Below are 27,871 nucleotides of genomic sequence, written 5' to 3' on the forward strand. Positions count from 1 at the left end.
CGACTTTTGCATACAAAAGACATGTACTATGCAGATTTTCTTATTTACTTTACCGTGTCTTGAGACAACTTCCGTATATACCTTGGCAAATACATGCAAAACAAGACCAAAGAAAACAACGACTAAAGAGAATCAACATAAAATTTCGTTTAGTTTTCATAGTAGATATGCAATACTCCATTGTGTACTCCATAATACTGTAAAGCTTAGCGTCTACGTGCACTTTGTAATAGATTTATGACGTAACTAATCACATATAACACTTTTGCTCCCATTGTGCCTGTTATAATTATCATGAAGTAAACTTTGACTTGACTTTGTCAAACAAACTCATGAAATAAACTTTGACTTGAGATTGAATCTATACCCAATAAGGCTATGGATTTCCTATATCTATTATTTTATACTAATCCCTTTTTGATAATGATATTTTCTACTATTATATTAAGGGGTGATAACTTAACAAGAATAGACAGGCAGTGATAATAATCTCCTATCCGATACATATCTGAAAAACAAACTATGACAGAACCTTAGTCTCTTTTTGTTCTCTTTTTGTGGTATATAATTATTTGAAACCACGTTGATAACGTAATGTATTGAATTAAGTACGTACACTGAAACCTTTTTTATGCTATATCTGCGGGGATAACTGTAGGAAATATACCCTAGAATTTTTAAGAAACTTAATAAAACTTCACCAAATATGCCTCTAATTTACATTCTTCTAATTATGTCTTATACGGAACTGCACTCGAATCGCATGCAAAAAATCAAAAACCTTTTTGGATCATTGGGTTGTTATCGCCTGTGTCTAATGATACGGTATTGGAAGGTAAAGCCATTTATTTGTAGCATCTCTATATTGATAATATCTATCCCTCTCCTTCCACTGTCTTTTACCTCCCCAACCAAAGTCAGGTAAACATTTTTACACCGAGGTACCTAGGTGAAGTGAGAAACCTTGTGTACAATTGTATTGTACTGTATAGTATTGTATTGTATTGTATTGTATTGTATTGTACTGTATGGGCCGACCACTCTCTCTTTGCAGCTAGGGGCTGATTTGCGAGGAGCTTACAATCGGCGGGGCTAAGTCGCAAGGGTCTGAAATGGCATGCTGTTTACAGTGCCAGATGACCTCAATATGACAGGTGCGTCCCCAGGTGCGGCCAGGGACTGTAGGTTTTGAACCACTCACACCGCACCATCGCACGTGTAGTGGGTTCTTTAACGTGCCTGGGGCATGGCTCTCCCCAGCCACGGGACCTCCATTTAACGTCCTATCCGAGGGATGGTCCTAACCGAAGCTAAGTACTCATTTTCACCTGAGTAAAGTGAGTAAAGCCGTGTTAAGTGCCTTTCTCTTTGACACGGCAGCCGGATTCGAACTCAAGACCCCTCGATCCCGAGGAAAACACGCTGCCGTTGCGCCACGCGATCTCACGTACAATGCTTTTCCAATGGCAAAAGATGACATTATTGGGACCTCTATTTTCTTGGCCAGTTTCCAAGGAGTTCCGCCAGACGACCCCAAAATATGTAAATTCCCTTGCTTCGGTTAGAGCCTTGATGTTTTAATGTAACTGACACAATTCAGAATAATCCACTTAACCCAAGAAATCCATTTCATGCGGTGAGATTGAATGTTATCAAACTGGACGCAGCTACAGTTATTCAGCCACGCGAAAGCCATACCTTACACTCTGTCCTAACAATTTATGATGTGATATTTAATAGAGCCGCCAGACGGGGCATTTAAGTTCAACCGGTAAGTTCCAGTCTATAAACTGTATGTTTTATGTCTGTCTGGTACGTCCTTTCATTCCTACCCTTGGCACAGTGGTTATAATTTGATATAGAGATGTATTCGTATACAGTAACAATGCAATGTAAAAACGTAGAAACAAGACATACCCCAAATCAGAAAAATATGTTAATCCCATATTATTCCCTTTCAAGGTTTGAAACTAAACCGGCTCCTGCAGTCCCAGAAAAGCCGCTAAGGGGCCCAACCCTACACCACTCACTTCCTACCACAGAAGCTATCTGCCACTATAGAAATACATTACCATAGCTTGTCCAGAGCACCAGATATCATAACCAAAGTGTTTGCTGTAGTACCACAACAATCCTTCAGGTGCCCCAAATCGTCTAAGTATAATGAAGCTCTACCCCTATGTGAAATGTCAAGACAATCCAACCAAGAATTCTAAATGTAACGCCATCTCAAATGTACAGTCAGACAATGCCATGGTTATGAATGACATGCAATGATTTTATTATAGAGGGTTTAGCGATTTCGCTATGATGTTCCCAACGCACCACTGTTCTTCCAGCAGTAAAATGAAATCTAGAGCCTCCTATTTTTTCCTAGTCCATCTACTGCGGAATAAAAGAACCGACAATGTATCTGTACTTACGGTGACTGTAGTATGATAATGTTATTCTGTTGATGTTCGAAGTAGACCTGTCAATTTCATAAAAATGGGCGGAGCTTCCACGCCCCCATACCCAATAAGGAACATGCCTGCTGATGACGCAAACCGCCCACTCATCTTGCGTATTTTACTCCACCGAGTGGTTGTCTTGATTCATTCCACCATAATCTATTGCTTTAGACCGGAGCAAACACCAATTACAGACTTATACCTCTTGTGATCCCACAAGCTCATCAATATTCAGAGCATGACCATTTTAATGAGGGGTAAACATCTTGTGGCGATGGATACATCTAAAGCTCACTTTTATGGAACGCCCACGAGAGCACGCCCATTGATTTTTTTTTTTCCTCGACGGGACGACGTCGTGACTTCGCTTTCATAAATTATCGTTTCCGGGAATGCGAGGACGCTTTGGCACTGGGTGCGTGGTAGTTTCCTGTTGCTCCCGCGCCCGGAACGGGTAGAGAGATTACCGTAACGCGTACTAGACCAAGCGGGTTGCCTCTCACCCTCTACGGCTTATCTACGAGGAGACACGCAACCTGTAGCCGCGCGAGACAGCTGACGTCTGGGCGTAGACGGGACATCCTGTTTAGCTCCCAAATGCGTGCACGCCAGACGGATTCGGTGCGTTGTCAAGTATCGTTTAAGCACTGCCCCTTTCGCGACCGATACCGTTTATCTACCTTGGCATGACTTGTTGAACATTTCCTTTTACATGCGTGTGTCTTCGGGAGCAAGGAAAACTTGCTTCACATCATAGCTAGACAAATTTTACCGCGATAATATATTCTCTGTTTTTACTCTACAGGCAAGGCAGCTTATGCTGACTGTGTTAAGTGCTACCAGCCTCAACGACGTACGGAGATAGAAGCAACCAGACACAACGAGGTGCGGAGATAGAAGCTGGTGAAACATGGCCTCTGGATGCGGGACTTTGCTACTAGTGTGGGCTCTTCTCCTCTTCTATGGAGTTACTAATACATCCTCGTCTTCTTCACCCGTGATGACCAAGTACGGACAGGTCCGGGGAATCACGGTAACCCCCGCTAGAGATCTCAAGCCGGTGATACAGTACTTGGGGATCCCGTTCGCTCTCCCTCCGAAGGGGAGCCTGCGCTTTCGCCCACCGCAGCCGCCCAAGCCTTGGACCAACGTGCGGAACTGTACCACGTTCGCCCCCGTCTGTCCGCAGATGATCAACGATACCGAGAACTGGCTGAAGCAGGGGGCGTCCGTGCAGCGAATGCGGCTTGCCATGCTGCCATTCCTGAAGCTGATGGATGAAGACTGCCTGTACCTTAATGTGTACAAAAGAGCGGATTTAGGTAAGTCCCTATACTTATTGCATATCAATATCCTAATTACATCGGTATCCTTTAATGCCGGTGGTATCATCGAGCGAGCTCAGAGCAACTTTCATATATACCCGTAATGGTAATATCATGTAATTTTCTTAAGCAGTTAGCTTACTATCACTAGGGCTTGTTCGCCCCTCAAAAAATATCTTAGCGACCACATAGCGACTGCTTATGGACCAAATATTTGATAGATCTCTCATAGACTTTTGTAGATGAAGAACAGACGTTTACGCTGTATGTATTTGTTGTCTTTTCAGTCATACTGCATGGTACTTTAATTATGAAGTCAAGAGTTACTTCCCAAATCCAAATTAGGTTATTAAGAGGTCACTTAGGGTTTATTTCAAATTGACCGAGTTTGCTACCTTACAGAGACTAGAATTGGATTTGTACAATCAAAGATTTCATTTTTGTCATAATTGGACTATGAAACAAGATATTAACGTATGTTTTGGTAAAAAAAACATCCAGACACTCTAAGCGTAAAACCAATTTGTTCTTTGTCTCTTCTGGCCGTTGTTAGATCTTTGGTCGTCTCATAGCGGTCACAGCTCGGTGCTAGTCTTTAGTTTGCCTGTCTTCACGATTACAGTGGTAAGCAAAGCTCGTGGTCACCCGTGTAACTTGAAGGGCGGGTGCACATGAGTAATCTGCTCCAGTCGACTAAAACATCACATTCAAAAGCATATAAAAGGTATAAAGCTTGCTTAGGCCACAGCCCCATTTGAGAGTAGAGGTACCTCTGGGTAGTTTAAAGGCTATTTTCTGCACTTTCGGACGTGGCCTAGTGGGACATCCTGCGGCTACTTGCTATTTTAGGGCACGTCCGGTCACCTTGACGTTTCTAACTCGCAGTTAAAACCAACCCGGGAAAGAGCGACTTATAGGTACCGTGACTTAATCGTGCAAAACACCGAAAGATGCACTTCCTTCTCCCCGTATCCGGTTATCCACCGGGACTTCACGGTTTGGCGAGGGCTGCACCCGTGCGGACACAGGTGAAAATGTAACCGTAGCATAAGATAAAACGCACGGCGACCTTGCCATTTTTCCATTAGAGCGCACACCTGTAATATTGACTTGGACTAAAAACATGCCGTGCGGAAAGCTTCGCTCGAAAGATATACGAAGCGCATCAATAATTGCGCATCATCTTCGGTCTCTACAGGATTTTAGTGCTTCCCTTTGGATTGACGTGCTCTCCTTCTACATACCCGTTACTGATTTTTCATTTTCTTACCCGGTGAGCAACCAAATGAAGTCAAACCTTCAATTTTCCTCACATTGCCTGTACAAGATATTGCTCGCGTATATTTCATAGCTACAGTCACGTGCGTGAAATTGCTCATATTCAGATGCCAGTAATTACACCACTTATTAAGAAAGTCCCAGCGATCAACCTTGATTTATAACCTTTATGCTTGAGTGGATCTAACTGAGAGGGTCGCCACGGGATTTGGCCTATTCTAGAGTGTCGGATGCTCCAGTAAGGTCGAAGGGAAATGCCCTTGTGTAATTGGCAGAGAGGCAGTGCCATTTATACACACCGTCAAGGTAAATAGTGTTAAGCTATTGCGTTTTAGCGGAAATCGAAGAGAGGGTAAAATGAGACGAGCGGGCAAACAGACAGCCGCTGATTCGTTTCATTTGCAATGCATTTGTGGATCACGCTTCGATCCCCCAAACGCCTACTTCATTTTTAAGAGGCAAGGAAGAATAGACAATACGCCCTCCTTGTATTCTTAAAGTCGTTGAGTTCAAACAAAAGACCTGTAAGCAAGAGGGCTTACAAACAGCGGATTAAAACATTAATTAGAAAAAAGCTATCAAACTTCATGCACAAACACATCGTTCCCAAAGTCAAAACCTTGAAACATACTTAGATATGGTAAGATAGAAAAATAACTGAGAACATTAATTTTAGAAATTAGGTTCAATTGGTTTCTTGGACAACATCAAGTTTATCAATGCTGTAGAAGCCGTTTAATTGCACAACCTATTTGCCAGCGTATTTCGTGCAATTGTTTGGCTTGTGCAATAATGCAAAGTTATCCATCTGGACCGTATCTTTCGGGGATTTTGGCATTCCGTGCAGTTAACAGAAGTGTACGTTAACCCGTTGTGCAATTAACTGGCTTCTACTGTACAACCAACAACACCAAAAATAATATTCGCCCAATTCGTTTCGTTACGTACCCCCCTTTCGTCGCCCATTCTCAATGCCATTTCCATCGATATGGCGGTATATTTATACTGCATTCAGGTGATAAATGATAGTGGGGGAACGAGCAAAGAATTAAGTCCTCCAGACATCCATTACGATTCGCGCGATAAACACAAAAGAACCGAGAGAGAGGGGGAACATGCTCGAGGGAACACTCTATATAATAGACGTTTGGGTTGAAACACCATCTTCTAAACTTCAAAGAAGTTCACAAAGAGGCGACAGCTGGGTATAAATGGAGGCGGAAAATAGCATTTATCGGGTCAAGTGTTGAATGCATACAGTAAAATAGCTTATTTTCGCGGTGGACTAATTTTCAGTAGAAGTAAAAATGAAATCTACAATTGCAGTGCTAAAGTACTACATTGAAAACATATATTTACTGCGTAGTGGTGAATGTATACTGTAAACTTGTTTATCTTCGCGGTGATCTGCGTAGTGGTGAATGTATACTGTAAACTTGTTTATCTTCGCGGTGACTTGATGTTTCAGTATAAATATGAATAAAATCCACGACTGCAGTACTAAAGTAGTACATCAAAAACCTATATTTGCTGCGTAGTAAATTCGCGGTCGAGAGATCATCGACAAAACAGAATCACCGTTAACATTTTAAAATCTACAGTACACGAAACTGCAAGCTTTGTCAATCATTCTAACCACCTTTGCTCCTCTTCCTTTCAAAAAGACTCCCAGACTTGTCATTAATATTGTAAATATGGTTCACAGTATGTCGTTAAACCCATGTAATGTTTCCTGACAACTTTGATTAGGCTCAACCAGAGGCAGCAAGAACCGCCTACGCGGTTAGTACATAAGAAGCTTATATAAAACAACTGGCGATAATCAGATTCTCCCGAGGACGCATCCTCTAAGCCAGTGCATTGATCGAAAAAGGAAGCAAAGTATATCATATTCATGGTTGTACATTTATCATTAGCTTGCAATCTACGACTCATGAAAGGATGATTGTTCAAGGCAGACTTCTCAATTTATTTCTTTATGAACCTTGACAGTATAAACTTTAAGCATGTCTTAAAGTATTTGTAAAGATGCCGTTGAAGAAGTCATTAGTTATTTATTAATACAGATGAAGGAATATCAAAAAGGTGACAATTTGAAAGGCGTCAACAAATACCTCCTCCGCTCAAAAGTTAAATGGATTGAGGAAGGAGAAAAAAACACAGCCTACTTTCTTCGACTTGAGAAGTCACGTGCCATACACAATGTTATTACAAGCCTCAGAACACCTGACGGTCACATAATAACAGATCAAAATAAATTATTGGAACAACAAGTCGATTACTATAGAAAACTATACAGTAAAAACGACGATTTCGACATAGAAAGCTTTGATGACTTTATTACAGACGTGAATTTTCCGACGTTGTCTGACATGCAAAGTAAATCTTGTGAAGGGTTGTTTACTATGACGGAATGTACATCTGCTCTACGTAACATGACAAATTGCAGTCCCGGCCTAGATGGCCTTACTACTGACTTTTATAAAGTCTTTTGGAGCAGAATAGGATCTATGGTTTTGAACTCACTAAATGAGGGCTACACGAAGAACCAGCTTTCTTCCACTCAACGTAAAGGGGTTATATCCTTACTCTTTAAAGGGGGTGAACACCAAGATTTAAGTAGAGACCAGCTGTCTAACTGGCGACCTATCTCAATCACAAATACGGACTACAAAATAGGTGCAAAGATATTAGCAAATAGATTACAGAACATTATCTCTCACATTGTTGGACCAGACCAAGTTGGATATATCAAGGGACGTAGTATTTTGAATAACATACGAGCCATAGATGACATAATTTGCTTTACTAGAGATTCTAATGTTCCAGGTGCCATTCTCTTCTTAGATTACAGCAAAGCCTTTGATACTATTTCCAAAGACCTCATTATAAAAGTTCTTGAAAAGTTCAATTTCGGTTCAGATTTTGTTCAGTGGGTAAAGGTATACACTAATAATGCCCGTAGTTGTATCAATCATTGTGGTCATATCTCTGAATGGTTTGATCTGGGAAGAGGTGTACGTCAAGGATGTCCCTTGTCTTCTCTTCTGTTTATTCTAGCCACAGAGCTCTTTGCTCTTAAAGTCCGCCAGTCTTCCGAAATCAAAGGTATTACATTATCTGGGCTTGGCGACTCCGATGTTGAATCTCGAATTTTTCAATATGCAGATGATACTGAACTGATACTTGGTGACAAAATTTCTATTGATAGAAGTTTAGATATTATTAGACATTTTTCCGTTTTTTCTGGTCTAGTTTTGAATAAAGAAAAAACAGTAGCCATGTGGCTAGGCCCTTGGAGACACTGCTCTGAACAAGCTAGTGGGCTAAAATGGTGCACCACAGCAAAATGTTTAGGGATTGTTTTCTCATCTGCATGTTGTGCCTCTGAAGTAGAAGTAAATTGGAGCAAAAAATACTGTAAGATGAAAAACATTTTATTATCTTGGGCTTCACGCAACCTTAGTCTTATAGGAAAAATAACAGTGCTCAAAAACCTTGTAGCTTCACAACTGTCTTACAGTTTTGGTGCACTTATACCACCGGATAGCTTCTTAAAGGATGTTGATTTGATGTTTTACAGATTTATCTGGAAAAGAGATAGAGTAAAGCGTAATGTGATGGTTCAAGACTATTCAAAGGTAGGATTGAAAATGATAGATATAAGAATAATGCACAAATGTTGTTTATTACGATCGATAAAAAATTGTTATCCGGTAGTGAAACTCCTACTCCTACATGGAAGAAGATACAACTGTATTATTTTAAGAAGTTAGGACCTGATCTTTGTATATTGAGACATAACTGCTCGGCAGTCCATGTGTCATCTAAAGATTCACTGTTGCCCTTACCTCTCTATTACCGTAAACTCATACTTACTTGGTATGAAATGAAACCTGTACAGAATGTCAATGATATTGAGGTAAATCAAGTAAATTGGCAATTCTTATGGAACAATGCTTGTATAAGTTACAAGGGCAACATGCTTTATTTTAAGAAATGGATTAGACGACATATTCTTTATGTAAATGATATTGTGGATGATCAGGGTAACTTTATATCTTTTGATGATGTAAAAGCTATTGTTGGTAATGATGCACATGTATTACTACAGTATCATGCTTTAATCAATTCAATTCCCAAACAATGGAAAGGTGTTTCTCGATTAGACAACGAAGAATCTCCTAGTATCAAACTTTGTGGTAAAGACATCTTCTTTAAGAATTTCTGTATCATGCAATACCAAGCAGTCCCAGTCTCACAGAATTTCTGAGAGAAACGATTTCCTATGTACGATTTTCGTTCCATTTCTTGGCATGTACTATGGAAATCTCCCTTCTTGACCACTAAAGAACCCAAACTTATTAGTTTGCAATGGAAGATCTTGCATAATATTTATCCGACCAAAATATTGTTGCATAAGATGAGAATTGTAGAAAATAATAAGTGTATTTTTTGCGATATTATAGAATATATAGAGCATTTTTTCTTTGACTGTAAAATTGTTAAACCATTATGGGATTATGTGGAAAGTTTGTTTAGTTATTCCATATCTCTCACTGTACATGACATTATTTTTGGATACAACCCTCATATGTTAATCAAGTTTCGGTACATCAATGAACTGCTGCTAGTTGCGAAACTATCCATTGTAAAATATAAGTCTACAGTGTCATCCCCGAATTCACTATGTCAAGATGCAGAAATCATTCTGAAAATTTTCAAATCAGAATGTATTCTTAGAAATATGATATAAGCTACACATTGTACAGCTTTCTGTGACATGTAATAAAGTGCCGTGACGAACACGGAATCAGGAAGAAAAAAAAAAAAATACCTCCAAATTTTCGATTTCTCTTAAGTATAACCTGTTTTTATCAACTAGTAAAGATGTTTTTTTAATAGAAAAAGTCCTTTACGCATGCTAAACGAATGCTTTTCGTTTGCTTAAAGATCAGATATCGTGCAGTGAGCTTTACATACACTGTTACAAACAATAACAACAATTGCAAATAGACGACGGCCATACAATGAACAATATCAAATTTTTTCGAGCCTATATGACAAAATCAGAATATGAGGCAAGATGTAAAATAAAGACTGGAAAGACAAAAACGACACAAAGACGTAGAAAAATGCGTTTTTAACCTATGATACCAGTGCTACGTACAATTGCTCGGTCTCGAGGTGGTCGCAGAGAGGTCGTAGTGCTTTCGCAATGAAATCGTAAGTGAATTATATGTATGAAGCACATAAACTGTGATTGCTATTACACCGTATTTCTAGTGCGTTCCCGGGCTTGTCTTCGTAATGCAGTTATACCAATTTATTGGTCGCATTGAGTAATCAAACAATTAAGGCTTGTTCGCTGAACTGAACATAATATGTTCAAGGGATTCTGGTTACGCCGTCTTGGGGAATGGATGCATGAGTAGCTTATATTCTTCTAATTAAGTCTGTGACTTCATAACGATTAGGCAATGTTGATTTGATTATATGGATGACATTCTTTGCGAACCCCAAAACTAATGCGGGTGCGCGGAAGGGAAAAAACTTTGTCAAAAAGAAAGTTTGCTTTCATATAAAAGGTGGTTATACCCCTGTCACATTATCCACGATCTTCGGGCGTATCGATGGAAGATCGGCCATATTTAAGATCGATAGAGGGTTGCGCTTTTTTTTCACCTTGAAACCGTCTCTGACACATATAAGCCATACTTTGTATCTTGTGTAATTCTTGTGCAATAACGTTATTATAAGCGAGGCTCGAGCGGTTGCCGCAGAATCGTCGTCCAATCGATTTTCGCCAAATGTGACAGGGGTATTAGGAAGGTCGAAGACTCTTAAGATACACTCAGACTATGGTATAGCCGACAATGTAGTCTTCATTTTCTTTTCTTTTACACTTTGTAATTCTACGACATAAGTATCTGATCCCCGATATCTTTGTACAATTCTATGCATATATTTTCTAATTTTGTATGCTATCCCAGGATCTCCATAAAAAGCAGTGTTAGTCACTGATGTGAGCTTACCCTGGTAAAAGAACACAGAAATAAATAGATATAAATTCTGCAGCTGCTTTATACGAAATAATTCTAATTTCATCTTTTTACTTATATGGAAACAAGTGAAAACGATGCGCGCCGGATGTTAAGGTGGGGTCACACGTGCGTATATATTTCAGTCCGTATGAGGCGCGCATGGGAGTATTTGCCTCCACCAGGCTCCACAGGTCGTTGTAAAAATAATAGAAATTTGACAAACGTAAACAGGTAACATGTCAGCGAAGTTAGCTGGGTCGCTAACCATACTTCTCGGTCAGCTAACTCATCTGGCATGTTATGTATCTATATTTGTCCAATTTGTACTATTTTTCCCGCGACCTATGGAGCCTGGTAGAGACTAAGAGCGTTATACGCACCTCAAACGGACTTGAATATATACGCATGTGTGACCCCACCTTTATCTATACAAATGAATTGACATGGCCCTATAAGAAAATCCCCGTATCCAACTGTCATGCTACTGACAGGTACGCTGAAATCAGAATCTTGTTCGGAATACGTCATTGATTGACATCTATCAATTTACGGCCCCGTCACCTTCTTGGATCTGATTTGTTATGGATTTTATTGTATACATAAATCAGATTGATGTGAACGTTACATATATCGATACTATAAATTTTGTGCCAAATCAATATTTTGTCAGGTTTTGTAGGTGATTCACATGGCAACCACATACTGTAACAGTGTAACTCTCGTAGATAGTTTCATCTAGTTGGTAGATAGATTTAACAACGTTTTCTTGATATGTACAAAATTTGTTTAAAAGAAACTGTCTGCGTACATAATTATAAAATTTCTTATACATCGGGATGGATTGATAATCGTCAAATGCATAACAAATACCCAGGGGAATAATGCATTCTACGGCATACTCGATCACTATCTTGACGAGTACACGACGCCAATGCTTTTCAAAAATCTACAAATACACTTTTTCACTAACTACATGTTCCGTCGAAACAGGGTTGTGTTTCCTCCATAATGCCTTCCAACATGGAGGGGACACGAAATGAAGTTCCCCTTGCAAAGAAAGTGAAAAGGTCTCGTCAAAAAGACTGAAACTAGAATTTTGACCCTCGTTTTAGGATTAAAGGGCACATTTTCCAGATACGACTTTGTTGTCCTCCGAATATGAAGAAAGTTGAACCTCTCTGTACATTGATACAGAAATTCCTAACTTGCCCATGTAAGTTATTGTATGAGATAAGCAAATACGTAAGAGTACAGTGGGCTCTGTTATACAACGTATGTAAATTTAGTACGCTCACCCCAACAAGATAAATTGCCGTTACGTTTTGGAAAACTTTGCTGCTACAGCCATCTCTTTAATTCATCTCACGATTTCCTGGTATGTCGTTCCTTTACCTCTGTCAAAAGGACGATAGGGTGCACCGAGAAGGATCGCAACCTCCATCTGTACCAAGAAAAGTGTAGACTCTCGTATTGGAATGATAGATATGGCTGTCTACGGATCTTCAAATTGACGAGTAATGATTCATCCTTGTCTACAGGGTTTGACCCACAAGAAGGATGTCTTAAGCACACGCAAGAGAAGACTATCAATGAGAGGGCTATCAAATCTCACGTAATGTACTACAAAATACAAAACCTACTGGGAGTTTTCTTCCTGTTTTAAACTTGAATTTCCCTCCTACTAGAAGATGATTTTATACTACTCAGTATCTCAGCATGTCTAAAGTGCCATTTAACTGGATAATGGAAACGAAAATGATTGGGTATCTAATTGGGCTGGAAGTTCGTTTGGAAACATTCCAGGATTTTCTCAAGCGTGGAAAGGCGAAATATTATCGAACGGATCCTAGCTATTTTTTTCCTAACAATCTGGAAAGCTATCCTACCTAAGTATTTAATAAAAGAGCCATGCGTACATCGTTATTGTGAGGATTCTACGCCGTAGAATCGGAAAGGAAAACATCTAAAAAAACTGGCATATTCTACTTTTCAGAACTTACCCTACCCCTAAAACTCTAGAATGAGGTAGTCAGATATATTTTAATGAATCAATGCATGAATGAAGACCCTTATTATACCGACTTTTCAAAAGTGGTTTCCAAAATGTCTACTATTCGTATAATCTACTGGATGACTACACAATAGAGTAATCATAAACATCAAAATCCAAGTTTACCTTAAGCTGCTGTATTTGCTGAAAACAAAATCGTTGATTTCCTACAAAATTTTCGAGTGGATACGAAAACTAAAGGTCATTAATTTGATTCCTTGCATTCCTAGCTGGACGTTTTGTACATGTCCTTGGGAAGGTCACTTCACATGACTTTCCTCACTCCACCCAGGTGTGAAAATGGAAAGGAGAGGTATCGGCTCGGCCTCCAAATTACGTGCCCTGGACACAATGGCTAACAACCCGATGCTCCAATTACTTTCAAAATGCTATGAGACAACCTTTACTTCCATAACAAAACTAAAAATATGCTATTTGTATTTGTACAGCTAAGACTATATCTATATAAGAAACAAGATAGCAGTTACCGGACTGTAGTGAAGTATTACACAGAAGTGTGCTTGCATACTAATACCTTCGTCCAACATGTCCCCAGATTCTCACAAATTCATCTTTCTCTCAAAGGCTTTAATCTTTTAACAAGATGGATTTCAGCATAATGGAAAAACCCAATTACTTATTAGAACTCGCTAGCGATCTACTCAAACACGTACTTAGTCAATGGCCATAAATGAAATGCATCTACGGCTAACTCTATATGCATGGAGTTTTCTTTTTCGATGTAATGATGTAATGATGAAGATTTATGTTCTCGAAAACATTATGCAAGACATGGTCCCAACAGTCTGATAAAGCTAGGCCATATATTTTCCATGGGTACCTTTGCGTTTGAAAGCCATGTATCTTCGTCGGGACACGGCGTTGCATAGAAAGTGGTTGGCAAACGCCCAACTCGTTGGCTTCGGCAAACATTGCCGTGACTTTTTTGCCAAGGTAATATTAGGTGGCCACGCCTAATGCGCTACAGTAGACGACCTTCTTTGTTTTGGTAGAACCCCCAATCGTTGGCTACATACGCAGAATCTGTAACAAGCACTTATATGAGCACCCATGTAACCGTTTGAAATGACGTATGCTTATAACCTAACCCCTTTTTACTAGGACGGCGCTCTCGCCGCGCTCTCTCTGCGTCCTAAAATTTGACAAATTGCTCAACAAACTCTATAAAAAACTAACATTTTTACACTTTGTGTGTTTTGTTATCTTCTCAGTCACACTTTTACATTTTACATGATATACCCAGTGTTAAAGCGAAGGTTACACATACCCTATTCAGGTCACCATCTAGTGTAAAGGGGGCCTTACCGAGTGACTAACTCGAGATGGTACACCCAGTTACTCGTAAAAACGTTGATATTATCTATTTGTAGATTTGTGGTCTTACAGTCTTTGATAATATGATTCTATACGTCATGCATGGCTATATTACGATTTATTTAAGGATATAGCGATACTTAGTTTAAATAATCGTTAAGGTTCCGTTGAGACGTACCATTTATCAATGAACAGTATATCGGACTCGCTGTACATTTAGCTGATTTCCTTTGGCATCCCCCCGAATTACCTACATTTCCTCTTTTGAGTGCACTACTTTGTTTTCAAATAGCAGACATAAATCAATCCGCGATATGGCTATTGACACTCACATGTGAGCCCCACCAGGGTGCGCTTTGCAGTAATATTGGACATTGATTCTTCCGCGCGAAAGCCTGGACCTCCTGTGTAAGCCTTTACAGCATGGCAGAAGAAAAAACTTTGATTATCAGGATTTCTAAGTGCACCGTACATCGTCGCTTCACGAGCCGGACATGTCTTTACACGCTGAGCTTATTTGATTAGTTTTTGCCCCCTAAAACAGTTCGTGGTCGTAAGGGTTCTAATATGAGCACGCGGCGCGCTGTTAATCTCTGTTGATAGGCAATCGATTTTCTCCAACGACCAAGCCAGTGTATGAATTCTCAAGCTGGAACACGTTGAGAGTGTATTACTGGCTTGGAAAGGGATGTCCCTATAGCTCAACTGGTAGCAGCAGCAGAGTTGAGCACCTGGTTGCAGATAGTTGGTATCTGGGAGTCTCTGGTTCAATCCTGGGTAGAGCATCTCGGTTGAGGCTGCGCCCGTCTTTCGGAAGGGACGTAAAATGGGATCCAGGGTTCGAGGAGGTGCCTCGATCACGTTGATGGTGAAGGACTAGCAACCCGCTCTCTGTAGAAATGTGATGATGGCTGTTTCTTCGTATCCGAAGATCAATGGTAGGCAGACAAGGTTGATTAGACGACCAGTCTGTCTGGCCTGCACGTGACTTTTTAAGGTGAAGGAGGGGTGTGCACTCCCTTCTCCACCCTCTCGTCTACTGGCGCACTAAGTCCTACAAGGACAGAACTGTTTGCCACGTAAGACGTCCCCAGCAGATGCAGGTTTATTATTTGGAGTTTCCGTCTCCTAGGAGGACTTCCGACCAAGGATGTAAGGGGTTCCTCCTACCCCTGATCGCGCAACTCGTAGAAATGTACCTTCTTTTAAAACAGCAGGAGCACATGCTTCATTTTGTGCCACTGAGAACTGAAAGGGTATGAATGAACAGACACACTCAAGGCGGCACATTTGTTGACATTAAAGAACATTGGAATAGATATTTCATTGTCCAAATACAAACGTTCAATATGGATGAAAACGGAAATTTACTACATTATATGTACGTAATTGTTTGTATGAAGTCCAGGAAGATTAGGTGCGTGCCCCGTAGCACGTCACTAATGGATTTTCTAATAAAGTCTCAAAGTCTTTAAATCTAACATTCAGGGCTAGACCGGTAATGTTTGTGTTGCGGCTTGTTCTAAATCTAATAAAAATATAAGAATACTTAATGCTTTTTTTCATTTCGAAGCACTAATAGGGTGTTTTACATCAATCGCATGCTAGGCCCTAGGAAAGTTTTTGTTTGACGTACCGAATCGACCCTAGCAAAGACCTGCCGACAATCCTTTTTTTTTGTCGATCGCTGGCAAACGTAACATTTACGATCTTAGTGTTGAAATGGTTGGACAATAAAGTTTTATTTCAACTTTTGGACAATAATTGTTTTAAAAACTGTTTTTTCGCATTCCTATTGCACAATAGATTGTACAACGTACATAATGATAAATTAAAATATGATCTTAAACAAAATAGTAGCCTGGTGTATTGTATTTTTAAATTGTGAAACTTTAGGTCTTTGATCAATGCGGCTAAAAGCTTTGAAGAAAACAATTCTTGGTTCGCAAGCTGGGCAAATCAATTTTCCTAAGCCTTACCCTAGTCGGTTCTTAAAAAGACTTTTTCGCATTTATGAAGTAGGGAATAACAATATAATCAATTATTACTTCTGCATATGTACAATAGTGAAATTGTTGCTGTTGTTGAGTGTTGAAAGATAGTGCAGAATGAAATATTGGCCCCTTTAGGAAACTGCATCTATTTACATGTCTATTATCTTCTGTTTCTTCAGCATGACATCTGTCAACCAGTTATGTCTCTGTTGTCGTTGTGTTTTGACCGGTCAAACCCATCAGCATATATCTCTTAAGCGGCCATTTAGGTCATTGTTTGCAATTCGCGAGTAAAGAGCGTAAGTATATTAAGGCTTCCTTTCCACCAGACACTGAACGCTGAATGACAGTACTAAAGCGTTACTCTTCTGATTTTATAAGTGGGATATGATGCAACAAGTACACGTTTGAATAAAGAAACAATATAATTTTAACCCATTCAGACGGGGGGGGGGGGCTTTTGAGGCCTGCGCCAACTTTGATGTCCTATAACGCCAGAACGGCTTACGCTAGCGCCACCTATTTTGATGAGTTTTCCTAAAATATTGTTGGCAACCATCTGCACTTTCTGTTACATTTTTTTAGCAAAACTTGAAGTTTTCTGAGAATCCCTTTTTTCATGGGTCCGGCCATTACAATCAAATTAATGACGTCATAATTACGTCAGATTACGTCATCGTAACGTCAAACGTCTTATACCTGTCAGAGATTATGTCTTTATCATTTCCTTAAAATTTGGTGGCCGCACGACACGTCGTTCAAGAGTTATAGGACTTAGAAATGGAGGGCCTCAAAAGAAAACCCCCAGCCCCCCTCCACCCACACCAAACCCGTCCAGGAATGATAAAAAAAGCCCGGTCTGAATAGGGTTAAAAAGACTGTTAAGAATCCGTTCTTCTTCTGTATATATGATATCCGAATCTTGTCATACTACCGATCTTTGTGCCTGTGGGAAATCAAATCAAACTTTATTTTAAAAAAAATTCAGACTGAATTGTGCCAATTGTACAAATAAATTCCAACAAGTTAAAACTGCAAATTCACTGGCAATTAAAATCAGAAGATAGGTGGAATACATTTTTTTAAAACCATTTCGTGTATCAGTTAAAATCTCTTCACGACGTACATTCTGACACAACAACATCAAAACAACATGTATACATGGGACTCAGTCTAGTAAGTCTCTCGCTGCCCTCGCCACAAACGAGTTCCTGTGCCTCTCCGTACGGCTGACTGGCAGTTTATACGTGTTTCTATGTCTCAGTTCATATCGTGGTTCCTCAGTTGGTTGAAAGAAGACTTGACACGGGTGTGAGGGGTCTTTCAGAATCCTTGACACAAATTTCCTCGCTCCACCAAAGGTAACAATAGCTATATGGATTCTGATGGAAAGGCGAACGACGTTGAAAGGGAGGTATGAATTCCACCTTCCAATACTGTACCCTTGATGCAGTGGATAACGACTTGTCGGCCATACGCCCCGAAAAAAGACTATGAGACTACTCCACCTTTAAGTTTATCTTTTATGATTTTACATGTGAATGAAGAACAGTTTCTTATAGTCCCCAAAAAATAGGTCCCTGAAAAAAATTAGAATAAAAATGTCCATATTCTCCTCAAATATGCATTTTTCTAGAATAAATGGACAATCCGCAGCATCAGTAGATTTATTAAACCCAATCTGTTGTTCATGAGCTTCTTCCAATAATGGAATTGAGATGTTGAAGTACGTGTCTATGGCACACAAATCGGTCAGGTGAGATTAGTCTGCCCAATGAATTAGGGGATGTATAATTGTCTAAGTAGACATGTGACCCGGTTCTATCAGACAGTACTGATCTATGGCTTTGTAGTCAACGCCATCTCCATTTGTGGTAATGCCCTTAGTTCTAAAACAACGGATGCTCTGCCACACTGATTTACTCTAATAGACGTAGATTTGAGGAGAAGTATGAACTCATTTGCCACATCATCAAGACTAAAAAGAAAAGCTAGAAAATACGTTACATGAAGTAACTCAATATGGAGATCCTCAGCGCCTCATACAATTCAATTGTATTGTGTAGTCATTAATCATTACTCTCTGGCTGTCTCTTGTCTACAAACCAGAATCCAATTCTCCAGGTATCATTTTACATCATTTTTGCCTTCTATCCTGAGATGGTGCCTAACTACGGACAAACAACAGGGCCCGGTACTATCAGACAATGCTGATCTATAGCTCAACGCCATCTCCATTTGTGGTAATGCCCTAAGTGCTGAATCTACGGATGTTCTGCATCACTCTAGTAAACTTAGATTTGAGTCATTTCGGAGGTTGACGTACTGTCCAGCTGTCATATGAATAAAAAGCTGTCTTAAATCATTCCCGGTGTCTGTTACGACCTGTTTGAATTCTATGACATAGAAACCGTATGACAACCTGTGTGAGCGTGCCGAATGAATACCTCCACTTTATCGACATCGTAAAGACATTTTAGCTGTCTTGTTACGGGTAAAACTGCCTTGGATCCTTCTATATATCTCACCCGTAAGTTTGGTCACGGCCTGCTTTAAAATTCTACGGCATTTTGCATTAGAATCGCAGCACAACCTACGATTGTAAACGCGCCGAATGACTACCAGTGCTTTACATATATCGTAAAACGCTCCGCTTCCCTCTTACGGAAAAGAATTTGTACCATCGATGCTTGGTTTTGTCGCAGCCTGCATATAAATACAAGTACATCAAACTCGTACCTACGAGTAATGTAAACACGCCGTGTGACTACCTGAACTGCTGTATTGACCGATACCGTAACAGAAGGCTCACAGTAGTTAGCAAGCGTTCCCCATGGGGAAACCGGAATGACTGATGATTCAATCACTCATCCCAATAAATCGATAAATGAAATAAAAAGGAATAAACGGACAAAGTTCATGTCATTATGGACCACTTTGATAGATTTATGACATTTTTGTATTCGTTCAACACACCGTCCCAAAGGTGGGGTAAGGGACAACCCAATTCGGCATCCCGCGACCCCATAAATGATCATAAAGCGTTCATAAATCAATATACGGTAGATAAATCGTAAATACCTTTCTTGTTTACTCATCTATTCAACAAAGCCCATTATCTGTTCCACAATTATCTCTTGTTTTCAAAATTCTATTCTGATACCGAAAATAATTTCATAAAGTTGGTAGAATAGGATCATTCTATTCCACAACCAGTAGGTACTTACTTGGCTTACGTTTCGATATCTCTTAGACACCTTCTCATATATCCTCTATACATATATTTCTGGAATTGTAAGTAAGCTTTGGGATTAGTACAGTATTGGCACTCAAATAATGCTACATTCAATGTCAATGAGAACATAACACCTCTTTTCAGGTAGAGAGTGTGCAGGTATGTTATTAATTTTGTAGAAAATTCTAAAAATAGTGACATAAAGGCAGTAGATGGCGGTCCATACCATCCCTATTATCTCTGATATTTTTTTTTTCGCAAGGCATTGTCAATGATTGCTCATTATGTTTCAATAACAATTCCGAATGTGGCCTTTGGATAAAATCCATGTCTGAAAACATGATGCCAATAGAAAATAGAAAATTAGAGAGCTAAAGGTATTTTGATTTCTTAAGTTTTGTCAAAAATCAAGGTTGTAACAGCAATAGTATTTTCTCGGTAGGGTATCGTCAATGATTGCTCATTATGGTTCAAGAACAGCCCTGAATCCAAGAAATCCAACAAAGTCTTTGCAGGCAGGCAGCTCTCCGTGAGTTCCCTTTGGACCTGTGCTGGCCTGAAAAGATCAAAAACGCCCTTTGACACTTTCACGGTGATTATTGCAGCGGCAAAGTAAAATTACCGTAGAACGAAAGACGAGGAAAAGCGCTTAAAATGCCCTTAAGAGTAAAATTCTATGCGATGATACTTCAGCTAATAACCAACACCTCTAGCTTTGTTAGTAGATTAAGTTATTCCTTGCTATAAAGATGGGCTCCAATGCCTGTTTAGTGAATAAACCATTTGGTGATGATGATGACATGGCATTGCCGGTCTGGTTATAATCATTCTGATGTCACGGTACAGAGGTATGCTGATAACAAATTCACAGTAAATCCAAGGTTTAAACTTAGCATAGATTTCACCTAAATACATAACGACGAGAGATGACACGAATAATATAGTTATCGGTATTTTTACTTCTTATGTCTTATTAACTGTTGTCTTAAATCCAGGTCGCAAAGGCAATAGTTATTCCAGGTAGGGTGTGGCAATGATTACTCATTATGCTTCACTAGCAGCCCTAAATGTGGCCTTTAATCCAACGAATCCAACAACGTTATTAGTCTTTGCAGGCAGGCGGCACTTCATGAGTTCCCTTTGGACTTGTATTGGTCTGAAGAGATCAAAAACGCCCTTTGACACTTTCATGAGGATTACTGGATTGGCAATGTAAAATTACCGTGGAACGAAAAACGAGGAAACACGTTTAGAGTGCCCTTAAGAGTGAAGTCACATGCGATGATAATTCAGTAGATAAGCAACACCTCTCTGTTGTTGTCAGACAAATAATAAGTTATCCCTGTCTAGTCTAGGTGAAAGGTACATCGTTAAGTCTTTGCCGTTGTCCCCCTCTGCCCTCCTTCTCATCATGCTTAAACTAGCTACTTTGCCCCTTAGTAACATGTTAACATAATAACTTTGCTCCTTAATAACATATCAAGATATTGAAGTAGATAGTTCATTGCTGGACTGGAGAATGCTGTCCAAATAATACCTAGTACGTATTTTGCACTATTTTCAATGAAAACCGGCCTACTGGCCGATTTGAGCTTCTCATGAATAAATAAAGGTTCAAACAAAGAAGGTATTGTGCTACTCTTAAGATGGAAACAACTGTAAAACTCTACCTTATTTTTTCATGAATTTCGTAATTTCATTTTGAGGTCTTACTTATTAAGTTTTGTCTAAAATCCAGGTCGTAATGGCAATAGTTTTTCACTTTAGGGGGTCACCAATGATTGCTCATTATGTTCACTAACAGTCCTGGATGTGGCCTTTAAGCCAACGAATCCAACAACGTTATTAGTCTTTGCAGGCAGGCAGCACTTCGTCAGTTCCCTTTGGAATTGTGCTGGCCTTAAGAGATCAAGAACGCCCTTTGACACTTTCACGAGGATTACTGGATTGGCAAGGTAAAATTACCGTGGAACGAAAAACGAGGAAACACGTTTAGAGTGCCCTTAAGTGTGAAACCCCATGCGATGATACTTCAGCTAATAAGGAACACCTCTCGTTTTGTTGTCAGATATCGAGGATAGATTGTTAAGGCTTTTATGCCGCTGCTCCCTCCTGCCCCCTCATCGAATTTGGACTACTCACTTGGACAAATAGGTATAACATATCAAGATTTTAAAGTAGATAGTTCATTACCGTACTGGAGAATATTGTCAAAATAAGACAAGCTTATACATTTTCTACAACTGTGTTGCTCTACAGATGGGAACAATTGTAAAACTCTCTGCCTTATTCTTGTCATGGATTTCGTGAATTTAGTATCGATACAATAAACTTTCAGGTCAAATGCTGTATATTTTAAAACCAATGACATAGCTAACGCGCATAAAAGCATGCAACCTGTGTTGATATTGTTATTTGATATTAACACACCTGATGGGTGGAGACTAGTCCATGTTGAAAAAAATGGTTCATCGTGAATATTTTCATTGTTAGTTCTGTTTTTTCTAAACAGATGCTAATCATTTCTTTTCTAAAAATGTTAATAACCAGAACGTTATCTTTACACTCTTGGTATTTAACCGCTTTATATTAATTCATCTAGATGTTTTTGTAGTGTACTTAAATCTTTTCTTTAAAATAATGTTTACAGCAGTATAGCCCTGATCTTCTGGGTATAGTCATCATTATGTTTTCACATCAAACCAAATGTTTATACACCTAACTTCATATTAAGTGTATCTAAAACACAATGACAAGAGAAGACACGGAAATTATAGTGCTACTAACAGCGTTCTTAGGTGTTGTTTATTTTTTTGTAAATCCAGGTCGCATAGCCAATAGTTTTCCCGGTAGGTGGTCTGCAATGATTGTTCATTTTGGTTCACCAACAGTCCTATATGTGGCCTTTTATCCAAAAAATCCAACAACGTTATTAGTCTTCTGTAGCAGGTAGCACTCGGTGAGTTCCCTTTGGACTTGTATTGGTCTGAAGAGATCAAAATCGCCCTTTGACACTTTCTCAAGGATTACTGGAGCGGCAAAGTAAAATTACCGTGGAACGAAAGACGAGGAAACACGCTTAGAGTGCTCTAAGGTGTCAAATCCCATGCGATGTTACCTGCGTTGAACGTTGACGTCGGAGAAACCAGTTATAAATTGTTGGTAGACATCACAGTCAATTTTTTCGTTCATCTGCATTTTTTGTCATCTGAATTTGACAAATGCAAAGCATACGAAGACACCAAAACTAGCGAACTTGCAGAATAAATGCTTTTGGCACTCAATCAAGCCTTAACCAACCAGTTACAATAGGAAGGTACATGAAACAAGCCCAAACGTCCATATAATCATACAATGTGTTATAATCACCATCTGTTGCCTGTGTACAAAATTGTAGAAGAGCCATACCAGGCATTCACTCCTTCAAGTATCCTATTACATAATTTTTGCCAATCCTGAGATATTATCTAAAATCAGGACACAAATCTGTACAAACATACTACCCGATTACAATGCCTTTGTTTTCATCAGCTTAAAAGATGCAAAATTTTGAAAAGAAAAAGTAGACCATCATACTTTAAAGGCAGCTGCAATTAATATCACCGACGAACTGTGTAAATCTTTATACCCACAGGCAGGCAGACATAATTCTTTAAGGAACACAAAAATACCTCCATTTTTCACGGAGGTAATAAGTAACTCAGGAAGAAAAGCAATCTAAAAAGCCAATAGGACCTTCGCTGTTAATGTTAAACTATTGTCTGCTCATTATTTTTCAATGAGAGTCTGCTTCTAGTGGTTAAATATTTGATAAGTTGGAAATAGAAGAAACGCGCCCTGGGCAGCCTTACGTGATGGAGCATAAATATCTCTCCCAGAATGGTAATATCGGTTGTTTTAGTTTCCTCAAGCGGTTGAATTTTCTATTCTAGGAGCGGATACTGACCCCTATATGTTATCTCTTGAAAGTCATGTGTTTATTTTGTGTGTTCAGCATCTTAAGTTTCTTTTTGGTAGTTCTTTGATATCGGAGGTGACTCGCCGGGTGTTTATCTAAAGCTATTGGTATTTCTGTACAAACAAAGACAAATGCCCACCAAATAGAGAGAGAAAGAAATATCCAAACCTCCAGGACAATTTATATTAACAGTGCCACATACAGGGTACAGACAAATGGTGCAGGTAGTCTTTTACCTCCCCGACCGAAGCCAGGTACCCATTTTTACACCTGGGTGAAGTGAGGAAGGTCGTGTAAAGTGCATTTCCCAAGGGCACAGCGCCGGGGGATCGAACTCAGGACCTATAGTTTCCAAGCTTAACGCTCTACCAGTTACGCCACGCCCGACACTACCCTGTAGCTACTCCACACCAGTAACATAACCCACTGTAATTAGGTTGTCCTTGGAACGAACCTTGTTGACGTTGTGGCACATGTTAAGCACCATCTGTTGCCATATGCCGTAAAACTTCTATGACCAGCGGCAAATTCAATAAAATCACACGCTTGCTGATAAAGGAACGCAGCGTTAAGTTTTTGCCCCACGGCAATCAAATTTGCCAACATGATGCTAACTGTAAAATCATTACTCATGTAATTCTGAAACCCAAAACTCTGTTGCAGATGATTGCATAAAAATATTGCAAGTTATGAAACAGATACCAGACTCTGTCTGACAATAATCATATGCACGCTACTCACAAAAATCAAAGCTTGTTTCCCGGGTATCATCTCAAATTCTAGTACCACTTTGAATAATGTTCTTAGATAAGCGGAGGAGATTTGCATTTTAACAAATTGTCCATTAAGCAAAGTAATGGGGCGTCCTTGTTAAGTCCTATTGGCAACCAAATTGCCTATAGAAAATGTTCCTCACATGAATAGAAAACATTCGTTTTAGCTAGCTATCACACGAAGAAAGTAAACTTTCTCTTATCTACATCGCAGAGACAATGCATTAAAGTTTAAAACATTCTTGAGGGTAATCATGAATCTTCAGCACTACTGCACTCCGGTATACCTTCGGCCTAAAAGTATAAAAGATAATCACCGCCCTAAAGGATTTACCAGTGCCATAGGGACTTGACCCCCTTCACTGTAGATCTCACCGCACAGGCGACGCTCTCATATTACAATCCTTTATGCTTGATGAGCATGTCTGCAGCCCGAGCGTGGGGCAGAATACATCTTCCAAGACTAGCCCATCGGTTTTTGCTACGAGCTAATTTGGTGTATAACAGATAAGGGGAATTGCCTTGAAGTTTGTTTCTTGTCCCGAATGGATGATGCGTAGGTCCGATGTACACACAGGAAGGGACAGAACCCTTGAGCGGCAAAGAAGAAATAACTTAAGATTATAAATCATAAGCTTCAAAGAGTCCATAACTTATCTCAAATGACTCACATGACTCATCTTGTAATGACCACTTCCTGCCGCCGCCTAGTACTTGCTTTATATACTATCAAGATAATAGAAAGAGTTTTGATTTAAGATGCACTTATCGTATTAGCCTGTTGTAATTTATTCTGATACCATTTGATAACGATACTCTTCGATATTGTTATCCAACAGAAAATGACGCTCGCTTCTGTGTTGCAGTTCGATCGCTACATCATCAAGCCTCTTTGTTAATAGTGCGTCAAAAAACATAACATTTCTTGGACCAATGTATGATTTTAAGGTGTTAGTTTAAATGAAAGCGACAGAATAACTTAGGGTCCCTATGGGGAATCCTACCACTCCGTTCCGAGATATAAGAACATTTTCCTTACACATATATTCAACTGCTTTGCAATACCCAAAATTAAATCCAGTGCTGCATTTAGATATGGCGTCCTGTACCTGAATTAGAAATTGCTTGAAAATAATGTTGTGGACAACTTTTGATGTAAGAGATGACCAAATACAATTATGCTTTAGTGATTCAGTCAGTTGGCTTCCTTTGCATCACAGGATTGTCGTATTTGCTTTAGCTGTATCTTAACATACTTTAACTGTGATTAATCATAACAAACAACAGCTTGATGTCTTAAGGGCAGGGAGAATATGACTGAAACATGGCAAACATTATTATGAATATTCAGATCAAATATTGAATTTGGCGGTGCAAGCAGTATATGTTCTTAACATCTCAGCAATTCTCCCTATGTGACTTGTTGAGGTGAAGTAAGACATATGACAATTTTGTAGTGTATCCATTTTTCCATCCGTTGTAATCAATTGCCTATCGTAACGAAAGCCTGACGAACTAGGGGCAGATGTTTCGTTTCATGTAATAACCGTTCACTGAGGCCTACCTGACATGGCAGTCAATACAGACAGTGCAGGACTGTATATGTTATGTACAAGGTATAACATAATAACTTTGAATGACATCCACATCCTACAGCGAGGTCTATTGCTTACCATATACAAATAGATTCGGCATTAGTCATATCGAAGAAGTAAGTAGGGCAAAGGGATTGCGTATTAAACAACTTAGGTTTCAGTGAGTGGTACATAGGTCACAATTAGTTCGGAGACTTTGTAAAGTGGGATATACTAAGCCCTTCGTAGTCCTGATGCCTAGGTTTCTACCTGTACGATCAAGGCATACGATTTGTCTGGTGGCAGAGACCGACAAGCGTGCAATGCGGTCCATACAAAGTTTTTTTGCTGTTTCTATACCTCTAAAATGTGCTCTATCAGAATCTGGATGATGCCACTCTGTCATCATTGGGCAATCCGCACTATATGCAAATTACGGCGGCCATTAAGGAAATTCTTATTTTCGTCAATATCTCAGTAATCACACATGGTATCAAATTGATTTTGGTGTCTATCCTCATGTTTTGAGTGGTAAAGAATCGGAATAAGCCATTTTATTAATGATCACACCACTACTTTGGCTAAATATGCATAAAATATGCAAATTAAGGCGGTTATTATGGAAAATCTTGCTTTTGTCAAAGTCTTAGTAACCACAAATGGTATCAAATTGATTTTGGTGTCTATCCCCATGTTTTGATGAGGCGGACGACGCGACCTGAACTGGTTTCAACTCTTGGTGTGATAATTGAAATATTATGCAAAATATAAAAGTATAACTAAAAAGACAACAGTTCAAACAATTACAAAGCGTAAAATATCAGTCAATGGTTCGATCAGATATCGATTGTGCATTGCTGAATTACGACAATCTTTTTAGACAACCATTGGTTTATTTCCACCGACGTTTCAGTGACCGTCTGTCACCTTAATCAGGACAATTCTGACTGTTTACATTGTACCGCAGCAGTACAAACCTGTGCAATGTAAACCATTCGGTCAGAATTGCTCTGAAGAAGGTGGCAGACGGTCACAGAAACGTCCTTGGGAATAAAGCTGTGGTTGTCTAAATAGAGTTTCTTGACTTAAAAGCGTAAAATAATTCCTTACCTAGATATAAAATCTTTGAGTGATTTGTTGTAAGTAATACTACCCAATAGGAATTATGATATTCCGTTGGTAGAAATCAAATCAACACTAGCACACAACAGCGTTTATGCAGTATAACTCCAAACTACTTTGGAGCTCGAAGGGAAATCCAATGACTTGGTAGAGCAATTCAACCCTAAGTGTTGCAAACTCTCAAGTGTAATATCAACAGCATTGACTTTGTTCACTATCAACAAATCTTCCAGTTTTTCAACCATAACAATGCCTACAGTGGCCATGGCAATTAAAGAGAGCGCATGGATTAAATCACAGACGGATAGCCCCAAGGAACCAGGTACGCCCACTTGCTTGCACAGCAATTTTTTTAGTTCCAAGTCAGCATTTTGAGATAACAACAACAGATTGGGCAAAAAGCTGTCGTTGATTTGTTGGAACATGTTGTTGAGATATCCTCCGTACGCTCAAGGCAATGAAGCATACGTCGTAGGACTTCGTACGAGTTTTATGGCACAGGAATACTAGATGAGTGAAATTAATTTCTAATAAGAAAAGGTACCGCATAATAGCAAAATGGTAATTTACAAATTCATCATCATCATCATTGGTCGACATGCTAACACACGAAGGGGTTATACCGCCCCTTACGGGGTGACATACCCTTTCGCTAGCTAATTACAAGACGGCGATGCACCAGGTCTCCCGTCCGGGTGAATGATGTAAATCACCATGTGGCTGATACGAGACC

General features: G+C 39.5%; 1 protein-coding gene across 1 annotated transcript in view; it reads left to right on the forward strand.

The window, feature by feature from the left end:
- Positions 1 to 3,261: 3,261 nt before the first annotated feature.
- Positions 3,262 to 27,871, forward strand: part of LOC118408733 (neuroligin-4, X-linked-like) — a 47,987-nt gene continuing 23,377 nt past the window's right edge. The window contains exon 1 of the mRNA XM_035809584.1: positions 3,262 to 3,772. Coding sequence (XP_035665477.1) covers positions 3,361 to 3,772 — 412 coding nt within the window. The 5' untranslated portion in view covers positions 3,262 to 3,360. The remainder of the gene's footprint in view (positions 3,773 to 27,871) is intronic.

This window comes from Branchiostoma floridae, unplaced genomic scaffold (genome assembly GCF_000003815.2).
Source record: "Branchiostoma floridae strain S238N-H82 unplaced genomic scaffold, Bfl_VNyyK Sc7u5tJ_377, whole genome shotgun sequence".
In the NCBI taxonomy this organism is placed as follows: Eukaryota; Metazoa; Chordata; class Leptocardii; order Amphioxiformes; family Branchiostomatidae; genus Branchiostoma; species Branchiostoma floridae.